The sequence below is a fragment of the Hyla sarda genome, chromosome 1 (assembly GCF_029499605.1).
Source record: "Hyla sarda isolate aHylSar1 chromosome 1, aHylSar1.hap1, whole genome shotgun sequence".
In the NCBI taxonomy this organism is placed as follows: Eukaryota; Metazoa; Chordata; class Amphibia; order Anura; family Hylidae; genus Hyla; species Hyla sarda.
In genome coordinates, this window is record NC_079189.1 from 472,474,495 (window position 1) to 472,491,305 (window position 16,811).

Here is a 16,811-nt window from a genome sequence, read left to right on the forward strand (position 1 = left end):
CTTCCAGTACTTATTAGCTGCTGAATGCTACAGAGGAAATTCCTTTCTTTTTGGAACACTGATGACATCACAAGCACAGTGCTCTCTGCTGACATCTCTGTCCATTTTAGCAACCGTGCATAGCAGATCTATGCTAAGGGCAGCATGGTGGCTTAGTGGTTAGCACTGCTGCCTTACAGTGCTGGGGCCTTGGGTTCAAATCCCACTAAGGACAACATTAAATAAATAAAGACCTATTATTATTATTATAATAACGTCAGCAGAGAGCACTGTGCTTGTGATGTCATCAGAGAGCATTCCAAAAAGAAAAGAATTTCCTCTGTAGTATTCAGCAGCTAATAAGTACAGGAATGATTAAGATTTTTCAATAGAAGTAATGTAAAAATCTGTTTAACTTTCCGGAGCCAGTTGATTTAAAAGAAAAAGTTTTTTTTTTTCACCGGAGCACCCCTTTAATGGCAGACATCCGCGGGATCGTGATCAACAGCCGGGACCTGCCGCGCATGATCCGGGCATCGGTCCGATGCCCGCGGTTATGCTTAGGACGTAAATGTACGTCCTGGTGCGTTAAGTACCGCATCACCAGGACGTACATTTATGTCCTTCGTCGTTAAGGGGTTAATGCAGGTACTACAGCTCCCAGCATGGAGCAGAGTGTGCTCCATGTTGGGAGCAGTAGTACCTCCAGTTAAGGACAGATGACAACAGGTATCACTCCTGACACCCGCTGCGATTGCCCTATCTATTGCAGAGATGCGAGCGCAGGAGAAAGCTGCTGGCATCTATACATCATACAGGATGATCGTAGGGGTGTCGCTAATGAAGAAATTCATTAATTTGAATCGAGTCGAAGAAAGGATTCGGTCCAAATTGAATTTTTCATGAAATTCGTAACGAATTCGACTTTGTCCGATTCGATTCGCTCATCTCTAATAATGACAAAGAATATTCCTAGCACTTAATGCACGTCTGTCAAAAAAGACCAGCAAATAGTCACCAGCCAACCAAACCAGTGAGGGGAAGGTGCTTTAAAACGTAACTTTTAATAATACACTAAAAGATATGTATAAAACGTATTGTGATGAGAAATAAATGACATGTATGACCTATATCAAAGCCAAGGAAACAATATGACCATGTACTGCTAAGATAAAATACATCAGTTTATTCCTGTTCAATTTACACTACATCCAAATTATATATTGTGTGTGTCTCATACACAGACAAGCTACGTCACTTCTCCCAACGCGTTCTGTCACTCAGTCAGCGTGGCGTCATCAGGGGATTATAGTCATAGAGAATAAACCCTAAACAATAACAAGTATGTCCCTGCAGCCCAGTGAGAATTATCTGCAAAAACATTGGGGTCACACTATGTCACATTAGGGTAGGATATAAACGTGTATAAACAATTCAGTTAAGTGCCGGTCAGGGTACCTGCAAATTAAGCATATATACAAACACTGTGTCACAATGTGCATGCGTGGCCCGTCGAAGGTGACATATGTAAAGTAGAGGATGAGAATGCGCTGACATAGTGAGGAGACGTCTGGGCGTCACATTCTACAGACAGAAGTTTAAGCTGGACCAGGCGAAATCTCCAGGCTTGGTGCAATTGCGTCGGATACGTTTGAATTGTCCGAAAGGTATACATTGCATCATTTTGTGCACCACCTGATGACCTAACCGGCAGCGCCTGGATGAATTATATTTGTTATTGGTTAGGGTTTATTCTCTATAATCCCCTGAAGACGTCACAAAGACTGAGTGACAGAAATGTGTTGCGAGAAGTGACCTAGCTTGTCTGTGTATGAGGCACACACAATATATAATTTGGATATAGTGTAAATTGAACAGGAATAAACTGATGTACTTTATCTGGTTTGGTCGTCTGGTGACTATTTGCTGTTGTTGATGCTGGAAGGAATCTATATACAGGTCATTTGCAGGACCATTACACTTTGCAAGATTCTTTGTTGTTAAACATGGAACCCATAGGTTTCTACTTCTTCCATGTCTCTCTGAACAGTTTAGGACTGTAATTTATTATTGATAGACTCTATCAATCTACACAAGACTGTGCATTTAAATGATATAATGATGAGTATCACCTTATTGCCTTATTGCATTATACATTATTGCGGTATAGCCTAAAGTGCTGTTCACAGTTTTAACAGGGCAATATAGCAATACTTGACAACAAATCTATAAATTATATTATAATTATTATATTTATTTATTTAATACTCAATGTGTGTGTTTCAGTATCACTTCCAAACGGCTGGAGATATTTCAATGAAACTTGGTGCACATGTTTCTTATATGTTAAAGGGGTTATTCAGGAAAAAACTCCAGAAAGTTAAACAGATTTGTAAATTACTTCTATTAAAAAATCTTAATCCTTCCAATAATTATCAGCTGCTGAAGTTGAGTTGTTCTTTTCTGTCTAAGTGCTCTCTGATGACGTGTGTCTCGGGAGCTGTCCAGAGTAGAAGCAAATCCCCATAGGAACTGCACAGAGCAGAATAGGTTTGCTATGGGAATTTGCTTCTACTCTGGACAGCTCCCGAGACACATGTCAGTGATGGCAGCAACGGAGAGCGAGGATACTCGGCAGCAGAGACGTTCCGGAGGGAAGGGGACACCCCGGGGACGCGGTTACAGAGATGGAGGGTGACATCCAAGGCAGCGGTGGCGTCTGGAGCAGCGGGGACACGTGAGTACTACCTCCTATACAGTGGTCTTCAACCTGTGGACCTCCAGATGTTGCAGAACTACAACTCCTGGCATGCCCGGACAGCCAACGGCTGTCCGGCATGCTGGGAGTTGTAGTTTTGCAACATTTGGAGGTCCGCAGGTTAAAGGTTCAGAATATTTTTTTTCTAGATTTTCATGCTTTAAAATTGGGTGCGTCTTATATGCCGGAGCGTCTTATATGGCGAAAAATACGGTATAATAATATATACTAATGATTTAAATAAATAATGGTTTTAAGAGCAAATCACATAACACCAACCCCTAACATACTTTTCTTTCTAAACAAAAAATTATTTTATGCTTGTAAATCTACTGAATAAGTGTAAAGTTATTACTTTTTTATCTCTAAAATGACAGTTGTGTCATAATGTGAATGTTTTGCTGTTGCAGAAAAAAACGTAGCACACAGCAATGTGAGTAGCCATATCAGCACTTCAAGTATAAGCCCCGAATATCTGCCAAAGTAAAGAAGATATCACTATTCACAAACAGAATTGAAGTACACAGGATATTTATCAAACCTGTGCAGCTCCTAAACCCGCTAAGAGGAAAGAAGAGCATGTTTGCATTATGCTTATGGTTGCTTTATTAAATAAATTTGCACATTCTGAATATCAGGTCGTGGCACTAAAGATAAAATGGAAATAAATTGAAAAACAGAACGGGAAGCCCTAGTTATTGCCAATTCATTTTATTTCTTCTGTTTATACAGCTGCCCACACTGCACCCTGCCGGGGGATTATTTTATATCTTTGTTTTATTTGGTCTCTCGAGTTAAACACTAAATCTCTTTTTATGCTTTACTCATTAGTTAAAAAGATGGACATAGAACGCTAAAGCATATTTATGGAATGCAGACCTGCAAGATGTCAACTGAGAAAACTACTTTAGAACCACACATAGTAAAATACAGAATTAAACTATAGCATTAAATTGATGCAATGATGAATGGTTCTTTTTAACTTTTTGTTCAGATTTATATTCCTTTTTGTACCATATTTTAAGTTGTGTGCCCGTCATCTGTATTTGTTCTGTTTTTTTTTTTTTTTTTTTGTAATGTTGCTGAAATATGAATGTGATCAAAGAAACCAGAACATGAGTTTTTAAAATCAACCCATGGACATCAATTGTCAAAACATGGATATGTGATATATGTAAGCATGAAGGAACCCTTATCAAATACAGGACAAACTAATTTTGAACAGAAAGATTCAAAAGTCAACAAATGACACAGTAATGTATATGTGCCTATGATAAACAACTACGCAAATAAACCCTTACTAAAGTGAGTCAACCAGTGATTCACCTATACCCTAAGTGATGAAAATGGAAAAATGTAGAAAATTTGGGCAATGGATATTCAAGGATACATTATAAGAAATGCAATGGGAAACAATTTTAATCCAAGTAGGTATAGCGTGAATTTAATAAAATGAATAAAATAGAATGTCCAACGCATATAGGTCTAAAAATGTAAAATGGCAGAATAATAGTAAGCAAAGAAGAGTGTCCAGCAACAGGAAAGCAGGTAAAACGTCCCCTTTATTGAGATATCAGGATAAAACAGATACACAGGAGCGTAGTCACCTACGTGTTTCGGGCTGTGGTGCCCTGAGTCATGGCATTTCCATTGCCAGGCGACTACACTCCTGTGTATATGTTTTATCCTGATGCCTCAATAAAGTGGACATTTTACCTGCTTTCCTGGTGGTGGACACTCTTCTATGTTTGTACTGCCTATGGAAGGGTACGCCACCCTCTTGTCAGAGCACGGGAACAGAAGCGAGGATTGGAGTGGACTTACTAGTATAAATAATAGTAAACAGTCCTGGAAAAGAATGAAGAATTTTATATAGTCCTGGAAAAAGATAATTGCTCCAATTTCATAGAGTCAAATGCCGTCCCATAAGGATGTTCCAGTAAGTATGGTAATCTCGGAAGGATGATGGTCCAGAAAGAATAAAATTGCATAATATTTTTATACAATGTATTCAAATGCCATGTGCTATAGATGTATGGTAATGTAAGTGTAGATATATGGTGATGTAAGTGTTGTGCAATGCTCGCCCTCTCTGGCAGGGGAGCTGTATCGAAGGCACACAGTGATGATCACCTTCCCTGTGCGTGCAGCTCCAGTGTTTTTTGTTTTTCTGGCACCTTTCAGACTCTAAGGCTGTGTACTAGTCGTCAAGCCCAATCCCATAGACATGAATGGAGGGGGTGTGGCATGACGTCACAAACACAGAAGCCCCAAGATTCCGTTTTCTGAACGCCGCAGTGTCAGTCCAGAGATGGCGGGGGATACCAGTAGCCAACCAGAGGTCAACTATCACTGCACCACTTCACCAATCTGGGCTTTATGGAAGAGTGGCCAGAAATAAGCCTCCTCTCAGTAAAAGACACATGAAAGCCAACCTGGAGTTTAATAAAATACACATAAAGAACTCTCTGACTGTGAGAAACAAGATTGTCTAGTTCGATGAAACTTAGACTGAAGTTTTTGGACTCAAAACTCAAGTGACATATCTGGAGAAAACCAGGCCCTGCTCATCACCTGCCCAATATCATCCCTACAGAGAAGCATGGTAGTGGCAGCATCATGCTGTGTGGGTTGTTTTTCAAAGATTCAATGAATAGCAAATATTTCTAACATTCTGTTTTCACTTTAATAATGTGGTACTGAGTGTAGAATAATGTGGGAAAACATTATGGGGGAGATTCATCAAAACCTGTCCAGAGGAAAAGTTGCTAGGTTGTCAATAGATCACTTGTCCATCAGATCACTTCTTTCATTTTTCAGAGGAATGTTCAAAAATTAAAGACACAATCTGCTTGGTTGCTATAGGCAACTCAATAACCTTTTCTCTGGACAGGTTTTGATAAATGTCCCCATATATCTTTATTTTTATTTAGTATAAGGCCACAGCATAAGAAAATTTGAAAAAAGTGAAAGGGTCTAAAAAATTTATGAAATCACAACAAAAAACTAAATCTAACTCTGGATGTCCTTTTTGGACTGGACCCTAAAAGGAAGCAGAGCCACCCCTCTGAGGGCAGCCTCACACTGGGACATGTCCCTTATTCAGACTTTTATGACCAAAGTAGAGCAAAGAAATCTCAAATAAAACAGCTTTATCCCCCTATGGCAATCAGAAACGTATTGCTATGTAGTACATGGATGGCCATTTCATTTGCAACACTATAACTGTTTGTGATAAGAAAACATTAAAAAGGACCTGTCAACCCCTAAGCAGAGGTAAGAATAAGCACATGCCTAGATAAGGCTTTTCATCAGGATTCCGAACATAACTTTGTTAATCTCCATAGTTCTTTCCAGTGTCAAGATTTAAGCTTTTTTAATATGTAAATGAGACTGAAGTTCCCAGGGAGTGTTCAGTACCTTGGCAAGAGCCCAAGGATAGCCGGTCTATCTCCTCTTATTTACCACCTCCATGGGGTGAATAAGTCTAGTGGTTGTCAATAAAAGGGGGTCAACTGTATGCAAGTGTGTCTGGGTTAGGGAATAATAGGAGATGGGATAGTAGGCTTTTTTATCCCTGTCTAGCTCCTGACAGGTCCACTTTAAACTTAATTTGTTCATTATAACTGTGGAAAAAATAGATAATATCATACTTTGTATAGCACTACTGCTGATACAGTCATGCATGTATATTGTTTTAGACATAGCGAGCATAGCTTGGTTACCATCCTATCAATGTACTAAACATAATATTAAAAGCTAAATGGAAGGCAGAGATCACTTACACTGGATTAGAGTTTACAGGATGAAGGATTACTTGAGGTGCTCGGTGAGGGACTTCAGGCACAACATCTACAGGAAACAACAGACAAGATCAAAAGCTATATACAGTGGTGTAAGAAAGATAACTGTAGTGGCTGGGGCCAACTCAACCTGGCTATGGCTTTCAAACTCCACAGAACTATTATGGATGTTGTTTAGTTTTAGGGTAGGGCCACATAAAGACTTTTTGTTGTATGAGGTTTTGTTTTTTTCAAACTACATCTGCAGTTCAGGGCAATTTTCTGATGGACATTCTATTCAGTGCACAGTGTGAAAGGCACTTGGACTATGTAGCCCTAGTTGACCAAATGTTTTCTAATAAGCAAGGAACACTCTAGTGCTGTAGGGCTGAAAACCATGGTGCTGAATTATTTCCAAGAAGGCATTTAAAGCAATTCGATATGGAAGTAATCTTATTACTGTATTATGTTCTTTGGATTAAACCAATGTAGACAACTGCACTGCCAAGACAACTCTACTATGCTAGAATTGTATTTTTAGAATTTGCATATATATATATATATATATATATATATATATAAAACGAAGTTGCTGCAGCACACAAGGCGTAGTGTCAAGTGGTTTTTATTCCAATTGCTAAATTGCAATTGGAATTGGAATAAAAACCACTTGACACTACGCCTTGTGTGCTGCAGCAACTTCATTTTTTGTATAGCCTTGTGGACCCCGGACCTGGGACCTTTTGGCTGCGTATACCTGCTACCTTTATTCTTGAGGTGCGGCTCACCCTGCCTTTTCTCTCTCTCTCACAGTAGCATGTGCTTCTAAAATCTGTCTATAACTTTAATGAACAAATGTTTAACGTGTTGCATATATGTCACGATTCGGCTGGCTGGAGGTGGATCCTCTGTGCCAGAGAGGGATTGGCGTGGACCGTGTTGGTGGACCGGTTCTAAGTTGCTACTGGTATTCACCAGAGCCCGCCGCAAAGCGGGATGGTCTTGCAGCGGCGGTAGCAACCAGGTCGTATCCACCAGCAACGGCTCAACCTCTCTGACTGCTGAAGATAGGCGCGGTACAAGGGAGTAGACAAGAGCAAGGTCGGACGTAGCAGAAGGTCAGGGCAGGCAGCAAGGATCGTAGTCAGGGGCAACGGCAGGAGGTCTGGAACACAGGCTAGGAACACACAAGGAACGCTTTCACTGGCACAATGGCAACAAGATCCGGCAAGGGAGTGCAGGGGAAGTGATGTATAAATAGGGAGTGCACAGGTGAACACACTAATTAAGCCTGCTGCGCCAATCAGTGGCGCAGTGGCCCTTTAAATTGCAGAGACCCGGCACGCGCGCGCCCTAAGGAGCGGGGCCGCGCGCGCCAGGACAAGACCGACGGGGAGCGAGTCAGGCACAGGAGCCGGGATGCGCATCGCGAGCGGGCGCCTTCCGCATCGCGAATCGCATCCCGGCTGAGAGAGACATTGCAGCGCACCCGGTCAGCAGGTCTGACCGGGGCGCTGCAAATGCGAGGAAGTTGCGAGCGCTCCGGGGAGGAGCGGGGAACCGGAGCGCTCTGCGTAACAGTACCCCCCCTTGGGTCTCCCCCTCTTCTTGGAGCCTGAGAACCTGAGAATAAGACTTTTGTCTAGGATGTTGTCCTCAGGTTCCCAGGATCTCTCTTCTGGACCACAGCCTTCCCAATCCACCCAAAAATTTTTTTTTCCTCTGACTGTCTTGGAGGCCAGAATCTCCTTCATGGAGAAGACGTCAGAAGAACCGGATACAGGAGTGGGAGAAACAAGTTTGGGAGAGAAGCGGTTAATGATGAGTGGTTTAAGGAGAGAGACATGGAAGGCATTGGGAATACGAAGAGAAGGAGGAAGAAGGAGTTTGTAAGAGACAGGGTTAATCTGGCACAAGACTTTGAAAGGACCAAGATAGCGTGGTCCCAGTTTGTAACTGGGGACACGAAAGCGGACATATTTAGCAGAGAGCCATACCTTGTCTCCGGGAGCAAAAATGGGGGGAGTTCTTCTTTTCTTATCGGCAAATCTTTTCATCCGGGATGAAGCCTGTAAAAGAGAATTTTGGGTCTCTTTCCATATGGTGGAAAGATCACGAGTCACTTCATCCACAGCGGGCAAACCAGAGGGCAAGGGAGTAGGGAGGGGGGGAAGAGGGTGACGGCCGTACACCACGAAAAATGGGGACTTAGCAGAAGATTCGGAGACTCTGAAGTTGTATGAGAATTCGGCCCATGGTAGAAGATCTGCCCAGTCATCCTGGCGGGAGGAAACAAAATGCCGTAAATAGTCACCCAGGACCTGATTAATTCTTTCTACTTGCCCATTGGATTGGGGATGATAAGAAGAAGAGAAATTTAATTTAATCTTGAGCTGTTTACAGAGGGCCCTCCAGAATTTAGACACGAATTGGACGCCTCTATCCGAGACGATATGCGTGGACAATCCATGAAGGCGAAAAATGTGTACAAAAAATTGCTTTGCCAACTGAGGCGCTGAAGGAAGACCAGGAAGAGGAATAAAATGTGCCATCTTGGAAAATCGATCAACGACCACCCAAACAACTGTGTTGCCACGGGATGAGGGCAAGTCTGTAATAAAGTCCATACCAATCTGTGACCAAGGCTGTTCGGGAACGGGCAGAGGATGAAGGAGGCCAGCAGGCTTCTGGCGAGGAGTCTTATCCCGGGCACAGACAGTACAGGCCCGCACAAAATCAACAACATCCGTCTCCAGAGTCGGCCACCAATAAAAACGAGAGATGAGTTGCAAGGATTTTTTGATGCCCGCATGGCCTGCGAGATGGGAGGAGTGTCCCCATTTGAGAATCCCGAGACGCTGGCGTGGAGAAACGAAGGTCTTCCCTGGAGGAGTTTGCCTGATGGAGGCAGGAGAAGTGGAGATCAGACAGTCCGGAGGAATGATGTGGTGTTGCGGAGAGACCTCTACTTCAGAGGCATCAGAAGAACGAGAGAGGGCATCGGCCCTAATGTTCTTGTCAGCAGGGCGAAAATGAATTTCAAAGTTAAAACGGGCAAAGAACAACGACCACCTGGCCTGGCGAGGGTTCAGTCGTTGGGCAGACTGGAGATAGGAGAGATTCTTGTGATCAGTGTATATGATAACTGGAAATTTTGATCCCTCCAGCAGATGCCTCCATTCCTCAAGCGCCAATTTAATGGGCAGTGGTTCTCGATCACCGATGGAGTAATTTCTCTCCGCTGGAGAGAAGGTCCTAGAAAAAAAAACCACAAGTAACAGCATGCCCGGAAGAATTTTTTTGTAGAAGGACAGCTCCAGCTCCCACTGAGGAGGCATCTACCTCCAATAGGAAGGGTTTAGATGGGTCAGGTCTGGAGAGCACGGGAGCAGAAGAAAAGGCAGACTTGAGATGTTTAAATGCGTCTTCCGCTTGTGGAGACCAGGACTTGGGATTGGCATTTTTCTTGGTTAAAGCCACGATAGGAGCCACAATAGTGGAAAAGTGTGGAATAAATTGTCTGTAATAATTGGCAAACCCCAAAAAACTTTGGATAGCACGGAGTCCGGAGGGGCGTGGCCAATCTAAGACGGCAGAGAGTTTATCTGGGTCCATTTGTAGTCCCTGGCCAGAGACCAAGTATCCTAGGAAAGGAAGAGATTGACATTCAAAGAGACATTTCTCCATTTTGGCATAAAGTTGATTGTCCCGAAGTCTCTGAAGAACCATGCGGACATGCTGGCGGTGTTCTTCTAAGTTGGCAGAAAAAATCAGAATATCGTCCAGATAAACCACAACACAGGAATATAAGAGATCACGAAAAATTTAATTAACAAAGTCTTGGAAGACGACAGGGGCGTTGCACAGGCCAAAGGGCATGACCAGATACTCAAAGTGTCCATCTCTGGTGTTAAATGCAGTCTTCCATTCGTCCCCCTCCCTGATGCGGATGAGATTATAAGCCCCCCTTAAGTCCAGTTTGGTAAAGATGTGGGCACCTTGTAGGCGATCAAAGAGTTCCGAGATAAGAGGTAAGGGGTAGCGTTTTTTTACCGTGATTTTATTAAGTCCGCGGTAGTCAATGCAAGGGCGTAGGGAGCCATCTTTTTTGGACACAAAAAAAAATCCAGCTCCGGCAGGGGAGGAGGACTTGCGGATAAACCCCTTTTTTAAATTTTCCTGGATGTACTCAGACATGGCAAGAGTCTCTGGAGCAGACAGAGGATAGATTCTGCCCCGGGGTGGAGTAGTACTCGGGAGGAGGTCAATAGGACAGTCATAAGGCCTGTGAGGGGGTAAAGTCTCAGCTTGCTTCTTGCAAAAGACGTCAGCATAGTCCATATAAGCCTTAGGAAGACCGGATACAGGGGGAACCACAGGGTCACGGCAGGGAGTACTGGGAACCGGTTTAAGACAGTCCTTGAGACAAGAAGTACCCCAGTTCTTGATTTCTCCTGTGGACCAATCAAGGGTTGGGGAATGGCGTTGAAGCCACGGTAATCCAAGAAGAATTTCAGAAGTGCAGTTGGAGAGGACCAAAAATTAAATTTTTTCGTGATGAGGTCCGATGCACATTAGGAGAGGTTCCGTGCGGTAACGCACGGTACAATCCAATCTTTCATTGTTAACAGAATTGATGTAGAGGGGTCTGGCGAGACTGGTCACAGGGATGTTGAACCTGTTGATGAGGGAGGCCAAAATAAAATTTCCTGCAGATCCGGAATCCAAGAAGGCCATAGCAGAGAAGGAGAAGGTAGAGGAAGATATCCGCACAGGCACAGTAAGGCGTGGAGAAGCAGAGTTGACATCAAAAACTGTCTCACCTTTGTGCGGAATCAGCGTACGTCTTTCCAGGCGGAGAGGACGGATAGGACAATCCTTAAAGAAGTGTTCGGTACTGGCACAGTACAGGCACAGATTCTCCATGCGGCGTTGTGTCCTCTCTTGAGGTGTCAAGCGAGACCGGTCAACTTGCATAGCCTCCACGGCGGGAGGCACAGGAACGGATTGCAGAGGACCAGAGGAGAGAGGAGCCGGGGAGAGAAACCGCCTCGTGCGAACAAAGTCCATATCCTGGCGGAGCTCCTGACGCCTTTCGGAAAAACGCATGTCAATGCGGGTGGCCAGATGAATAAGTTCATGCAGGTTAGCAGGAATTTCTCGTGCGGCCAGCACGTCTTTAATGTTGCTGGATAGGCCTTTTTTAAAGGTCGCGCAGAGGGCCTCATTATTCCAGGATAATTCGGAGGCAAGAGTACGGAATTGGATGGCGTACTCGCCAACAGAAGAATTACCCTGGACCAGGTTCAGCAGGGCAGTCTCAGCAGAAGAGGCTCGGGCAGGTTCCTCAAAGACACTTCGAATCTCCGTGAAGAAGGAGTGTACAGAGGCAGTGACAGGGTCATTGCGGTCCCAGAGCGGTGTGGCCCATGACAGAGCTTTCCCAGACAGAAGGCTGACTACGAAAGCCACCTTAGACCTTTCAGTAGGAAACTGGTCCGACATCATCTCCAAGTGCAGGGAACATTGTGAAAGAAAGCCACGGCAAAACTTAGAGTCCCCATCAAATTTATCCGGCAAGGATAATCGTAGGCCGGAAACGGCCACTCGCTGCGGAGGAGGTGCAGGAGCTGGCGGAGGAGATTGTTGCTGGAGTTGTGGTAATAGCTGCTGTAGCATCACGGTCAGTTGAGACAGCTGGTGGCCTTGTTGCGCTATCTGTTGCGACTGCTGGGCGACCACCGTGGTGAGGTCGGCGACAACTGGCAGTGGGACTTCAGCGGGATCCATGGCCGGATCTACTGTCACGATTCGGCTGGCTGGAGGTGGATCCTCTGTGCCAGAGAGGGATTGGCGTGGACCGTGTTGGTGGACCGGTTCTAAGTTGCTACTGGTATTCACCAGAGCCCGCCGCAAAGCGGGATGGTCCTGCAGTGGCGGTAGCAACCAGGTCGTATCCACCAGCAACAGCTCAACCTCTCTGACTGCTGAAGATAGGCGCGGTACAAGGGAGTAGACAAGAGCAAGGTCGGACGTAGCAGAAGGTCAGGGCAGGCAGCAAGGATCGTAGTCAGGGGCAACGGCAGGAGGTCTGGAACACAGGCTAGGAACACACAAGGAACGCTTTCACTGGCACAATGGCAACAAGATCCGGCAAGGGAGTGCAGGGGAAGTGATGTATAAATAGGGAGTGCACAGGTGAACACACTAATTAAGCCTGCTGCGCCAATCAGTGGCGCAGTGGCCCTTTAAATTGCAGAGACCCGGCGCGCGCGTGCCCTAAGGAGCGGGGCCGCGCGCGCCGGGACAAGACCGACGGGGAGCGAGTCAGGTACGGGAGCCGGGATGCGCATCGCGAGCGGGCGCCTTCCGCATCGCGAATCGCATCCCGGCTGAGAGAGACATTGCAGCGCACCCGGTCAGCAGGTCTGACCGGGGCGCTGCAAATGCGAGGAAGTTGCGAGCGCTCCGGGGAGGAGCGGGGAACCGGAGCGCTCGGCGTAACAATATATATATATATATATATATATATATATATATCCAAATGAAAGGATCGCAGCACACAAAAAGTTGAATAAAGTGCGGTGTTTATTGCATCCTCAGCAAACAAAGAAGTGCGACGTTTCAGCAGCCTCACGCCGCCTTTTTCAAGCATGACAAGTGAGTGAAAAAGGGGTTCTTAGATAGTTCCCAATAACAGTGTACACATCATTAGTCAATAAAGTGCATATCATCATATCATCATAAACATCTGTGTAACATATTACAGTGCATCCTCGTATACATAAAGACATAAAGTGCTAATTTCAAGAGGAGGTTTACTTCAAGTATAATAAACAGTGCATGTTAAAAATATATATAATTGATGCTGAAGCAATTAATAAAGTGGGCAGACACTCACCACTGTAATCGGCATCTCTAAGTATACGCTAACCATGCTAGCGTGGGTAAATAAACTATGCGCAGGCGCCAGGTAAAAGACTTTCGTCTGCGTCAGGAGGAGGCCGGCTTGTAACACCCAATCAAGATCATGCATTTCACTAGTCATGGTACTCATTGTACCGTGTGGAACGCGCATGCGCTTGAGCTCTTCCAGCGCTCGTTTCCACCTTTTTATATATGGGCCAAAATAAATATAGCAGGGACATCACAGAAAAAGTCTGGTTTTCTCATTCTTGCAGCACCTTTAGTTCTCCGTGTCAGGTAGGTATCGAAACGTCGGTTTTGATTGATGTTATGCCGGGTCACCTCCTGTTCTGACTGGCCTTGGCAGATTGGTGACCTGGAGGGGCATCAATGAAAACCGACGTTTGGATACCTACCTGACACGAAGAATTGAAGGTGCTGCAAGAATGAGAAAACCAGACTTTTTCTGTGATGTCCCTGCTATATTTCTTTTGGCCCATATGTAAAATGGTAGACGCGAGCGCTGGAAGAGCTCAAGGGCATGCGCGTTCCACACAGTACAATAATTACCATGACTACTGAAATGCATGATCTTGATTGGTTGTTACAATCCTGCCTCCTCCTGACACAGACGCGGGTCTTTCACCCGGCGCCTGCGCATTGTTTTTTTACCCACGCTAGCATGGTTAGCGTATACTTAGAGATGCCGATTACAGTGGTGAGTGTCTGCCCACTTTATTTATTGCTTCAGCATCAATTATATATGTTTTTAACATGCACTGCACTGTTTATTATACTTGGAGTAAACCTCCTCTTGAAATTAGCACTTTATGTCTTTATGTATACGAGGATGCACTATGCTGAATATGTCACTTTTGTAATATGTTACACAGATGTTTATGATGATTTGCACTTTATTGACTAATGATGTGTACACTGTTATTGGGAACTATCTAAGAACCCCTTTTTCACTCACTTGTCATGCTTGAAAAAGGCGGCGCACTTCTTGGTTTGCTGAGGATGCAATAAACACCACACTTTATTCAACTTTTTGTGTGCTGCGGTCCTTTCATTTGGATATATATATATATATATATATATATGCAACACATTAAACATTTGTTCATCAAAGTTATAGACAGATTTTAGAAGCACATGCCAGTGTGTCCAGGAGCACTGTCACGATGCCGGCTGGCAGGTAGTGGATCCTCTGTGCCAGAGAGGGATTGGCGTGGACCGTGCTAGAGGATCGGTTCTAAGTCACTACTGGTTTTCACCAGAGCCCGCCGCAAAGCGGGATGGTCTTGCTGCGGCGGTAGTGACCAGGTCGTATCCCCTAGCAACGGCTCAACCTCTCTGGCTGCTGAAGATAGGCGCGGTACAAGGGAGTAGACAGAAGCAAGGTCGGACGTAGCAGAAGGTCGGGGCAGGCAGCAAGGATCGTAGTCAGGGGCAACGGCAGGAGGTCTGGAACACAGGCTAGGAACACACAAGGAAACGCTTTCACTGGCACTAAGGCAACAAGATCCGGCGAGGGAGTGAAGGGGAAGTGAGGTGATATAGGGAAGTGCACAGGTGTAAACACTAATTGGAACCACTGCGCCAATCAGCGGCGCAGTGGCCCTTTAAATCGCAAAGACCCGGCGCGCGCGCGCCCTAGGGAGCGGGGCCGCGCGCGCCGGGACAGAACTGACGGAGAGCGAGTCAGGTACGGGAGCCGGGGTGCGCATCGCGAGCGGGCGCTACCCGCATCGCGAATCGCATCCCGGCCAGAGGCGGTATCGCAGCGCCCCGGGTCCGTGGAACCGACCGGAGCGCTGCAGTGAGAGGAGTGTAGCGAGCGCTCCGGGGAGGAGCGGGGACCCGGAGCGCTCGGCGTAACAGTACCCCCCCCCTTGGGTCTCCCCCTCTTCTTGGAGCCTGAGAACCTGAGGACCAGACTTTTGTCCAGGATATTGTCCTCAGGTTCCCAGGACCTCTCTTCAGGACCACAACCCTCCCAATCCACTAAAAAGAAGGTTTTCCCTCTGACCTTTTTAGATGCTAAAATTTCTTTGACAGAGAAGATATCCGAGGAGCCGGAGACAGGAGTGTGGGGAACAGATTTGGGAGAGAAACGGTTAATGATAAGTGGTTTAAGAAGAGAAACATGAAAGGCATTAGGAATACGAAGAGAAGGAGGAAGAAGAAGTTTGTAAGAGACAGGATTAATCTGGCGCAAAATCTTGAAAGGACCAAGATAGCGTGGTCCCAACTTATAGCTAGGGACACGGAAGCGGACATATTTGGCGGAGAGCCATACCTTGTCTCCAGGGGAAAAAATGGGAGGAGCTCTTCTTTTCTTATCCGCGAATCTCTTCATGCGTGAAGAAGCCTGTAAGAGAGAATTTTGGGTTTCTCTCCATATGATGGAAAGATCACGAGAAATTTCATCCACAGCGGGCAGACCAGAGGGCAAGGGGGTAGGGAGGGGGGGAAGAGGGTGACGGCCGTACACCACGAAAAACGGGGATTTGGAGGAAGATTCAGAGATTCTGAAATTATACGAGAATTCGGCCCAAGGTAGAAGATCTGCCCAGTCATCCTGGCGGGAGGAAACAAAATGTCGTAAATAGTCACCCAAGATCTGGTTAATTCTTTCTACTTGTCCATTGGATTGAGGATGATATGCAGAAGAAAAATTTAATTTAATCTTGAGTTGTTTACAGAGAGCCCTCCAGAATTTAGACACAAATTGGACGCCTCTATCCGAGACGATCTGCGTAGGCAACCCGTGAAGACGAAAAATGTGTACAAAAAATTGTTTAGCCAACTGAGGCGCTGAAGGAAGACCAGGAAGAGGGATGAAATGTGCCATTTTGGAGAATCGATCAACGACCACCCAAATAACAGTGTTGCCATGGGATGGGGGTAAGTCAGTAATAAAATCCATACCAATCAGAGACCAAGGTTGTTCGGGAACAGGCAGAGGAAGAAGAAAACCAGCGGGCTTCTGGCGAGGAGTCTTATCCCGGGCACAGATAGTGCAGGCTCGCACAAAGTCCACCACATCAGTCTCTAGAGTCGGCCACCAATAGAAGCGAGAGATGAGTTGCACAGATTTCTTGATGCCCGCATGACCTGCGAGATGGGAGGAGTGACCCCATTTGAGGATTCCGAGGCGTTGGCGTGGAGAAACAAAGGTCTTTCCTGGAGGAGTTTGCCTGATGGAGGCTGGAGAAGTGGAAATCAGGCAGTCAGGAGGAATGATGTGTTGAGGAGAGAGTTCAATTTCAGAAGCATCTGAGGAACGAGAGAGAGCATCGGCCCTAATGTTCTTATCAGCAGGCCGAAAGTGAATTTCAAAATTAAATCGGGCAAAGAACAGAGACCACCTGGCCTGACGA

General features: G+C 45.5%; 1 protein-coding gene across 9 annotated transcripts in view; it reads right to left on the reverse strand.

Moving 5' to 3' along the window:
• KSR2 (kinase suppressor of ras 2) overlaps positions 1-16,811 on the reverse strand; it is a 481,762-nt gene that overhangs the window by 87,619 nt on the left and 377,332 nt on the right. For all 9 annotated transcript variants that reach the window (XM_056537068.1, XM_056537052.1, XM_056536998.1 and 6 more), the window contains one exon: positions 6,523-6,589. In XM_056537068.1, the coding sequence (XP_056393043.1) occupies positions 6,523-6,589 (67 nt within the window). The remainder of the gene's footprint in view (positions 1-6,522; positions 6,590-16,811) is intronic.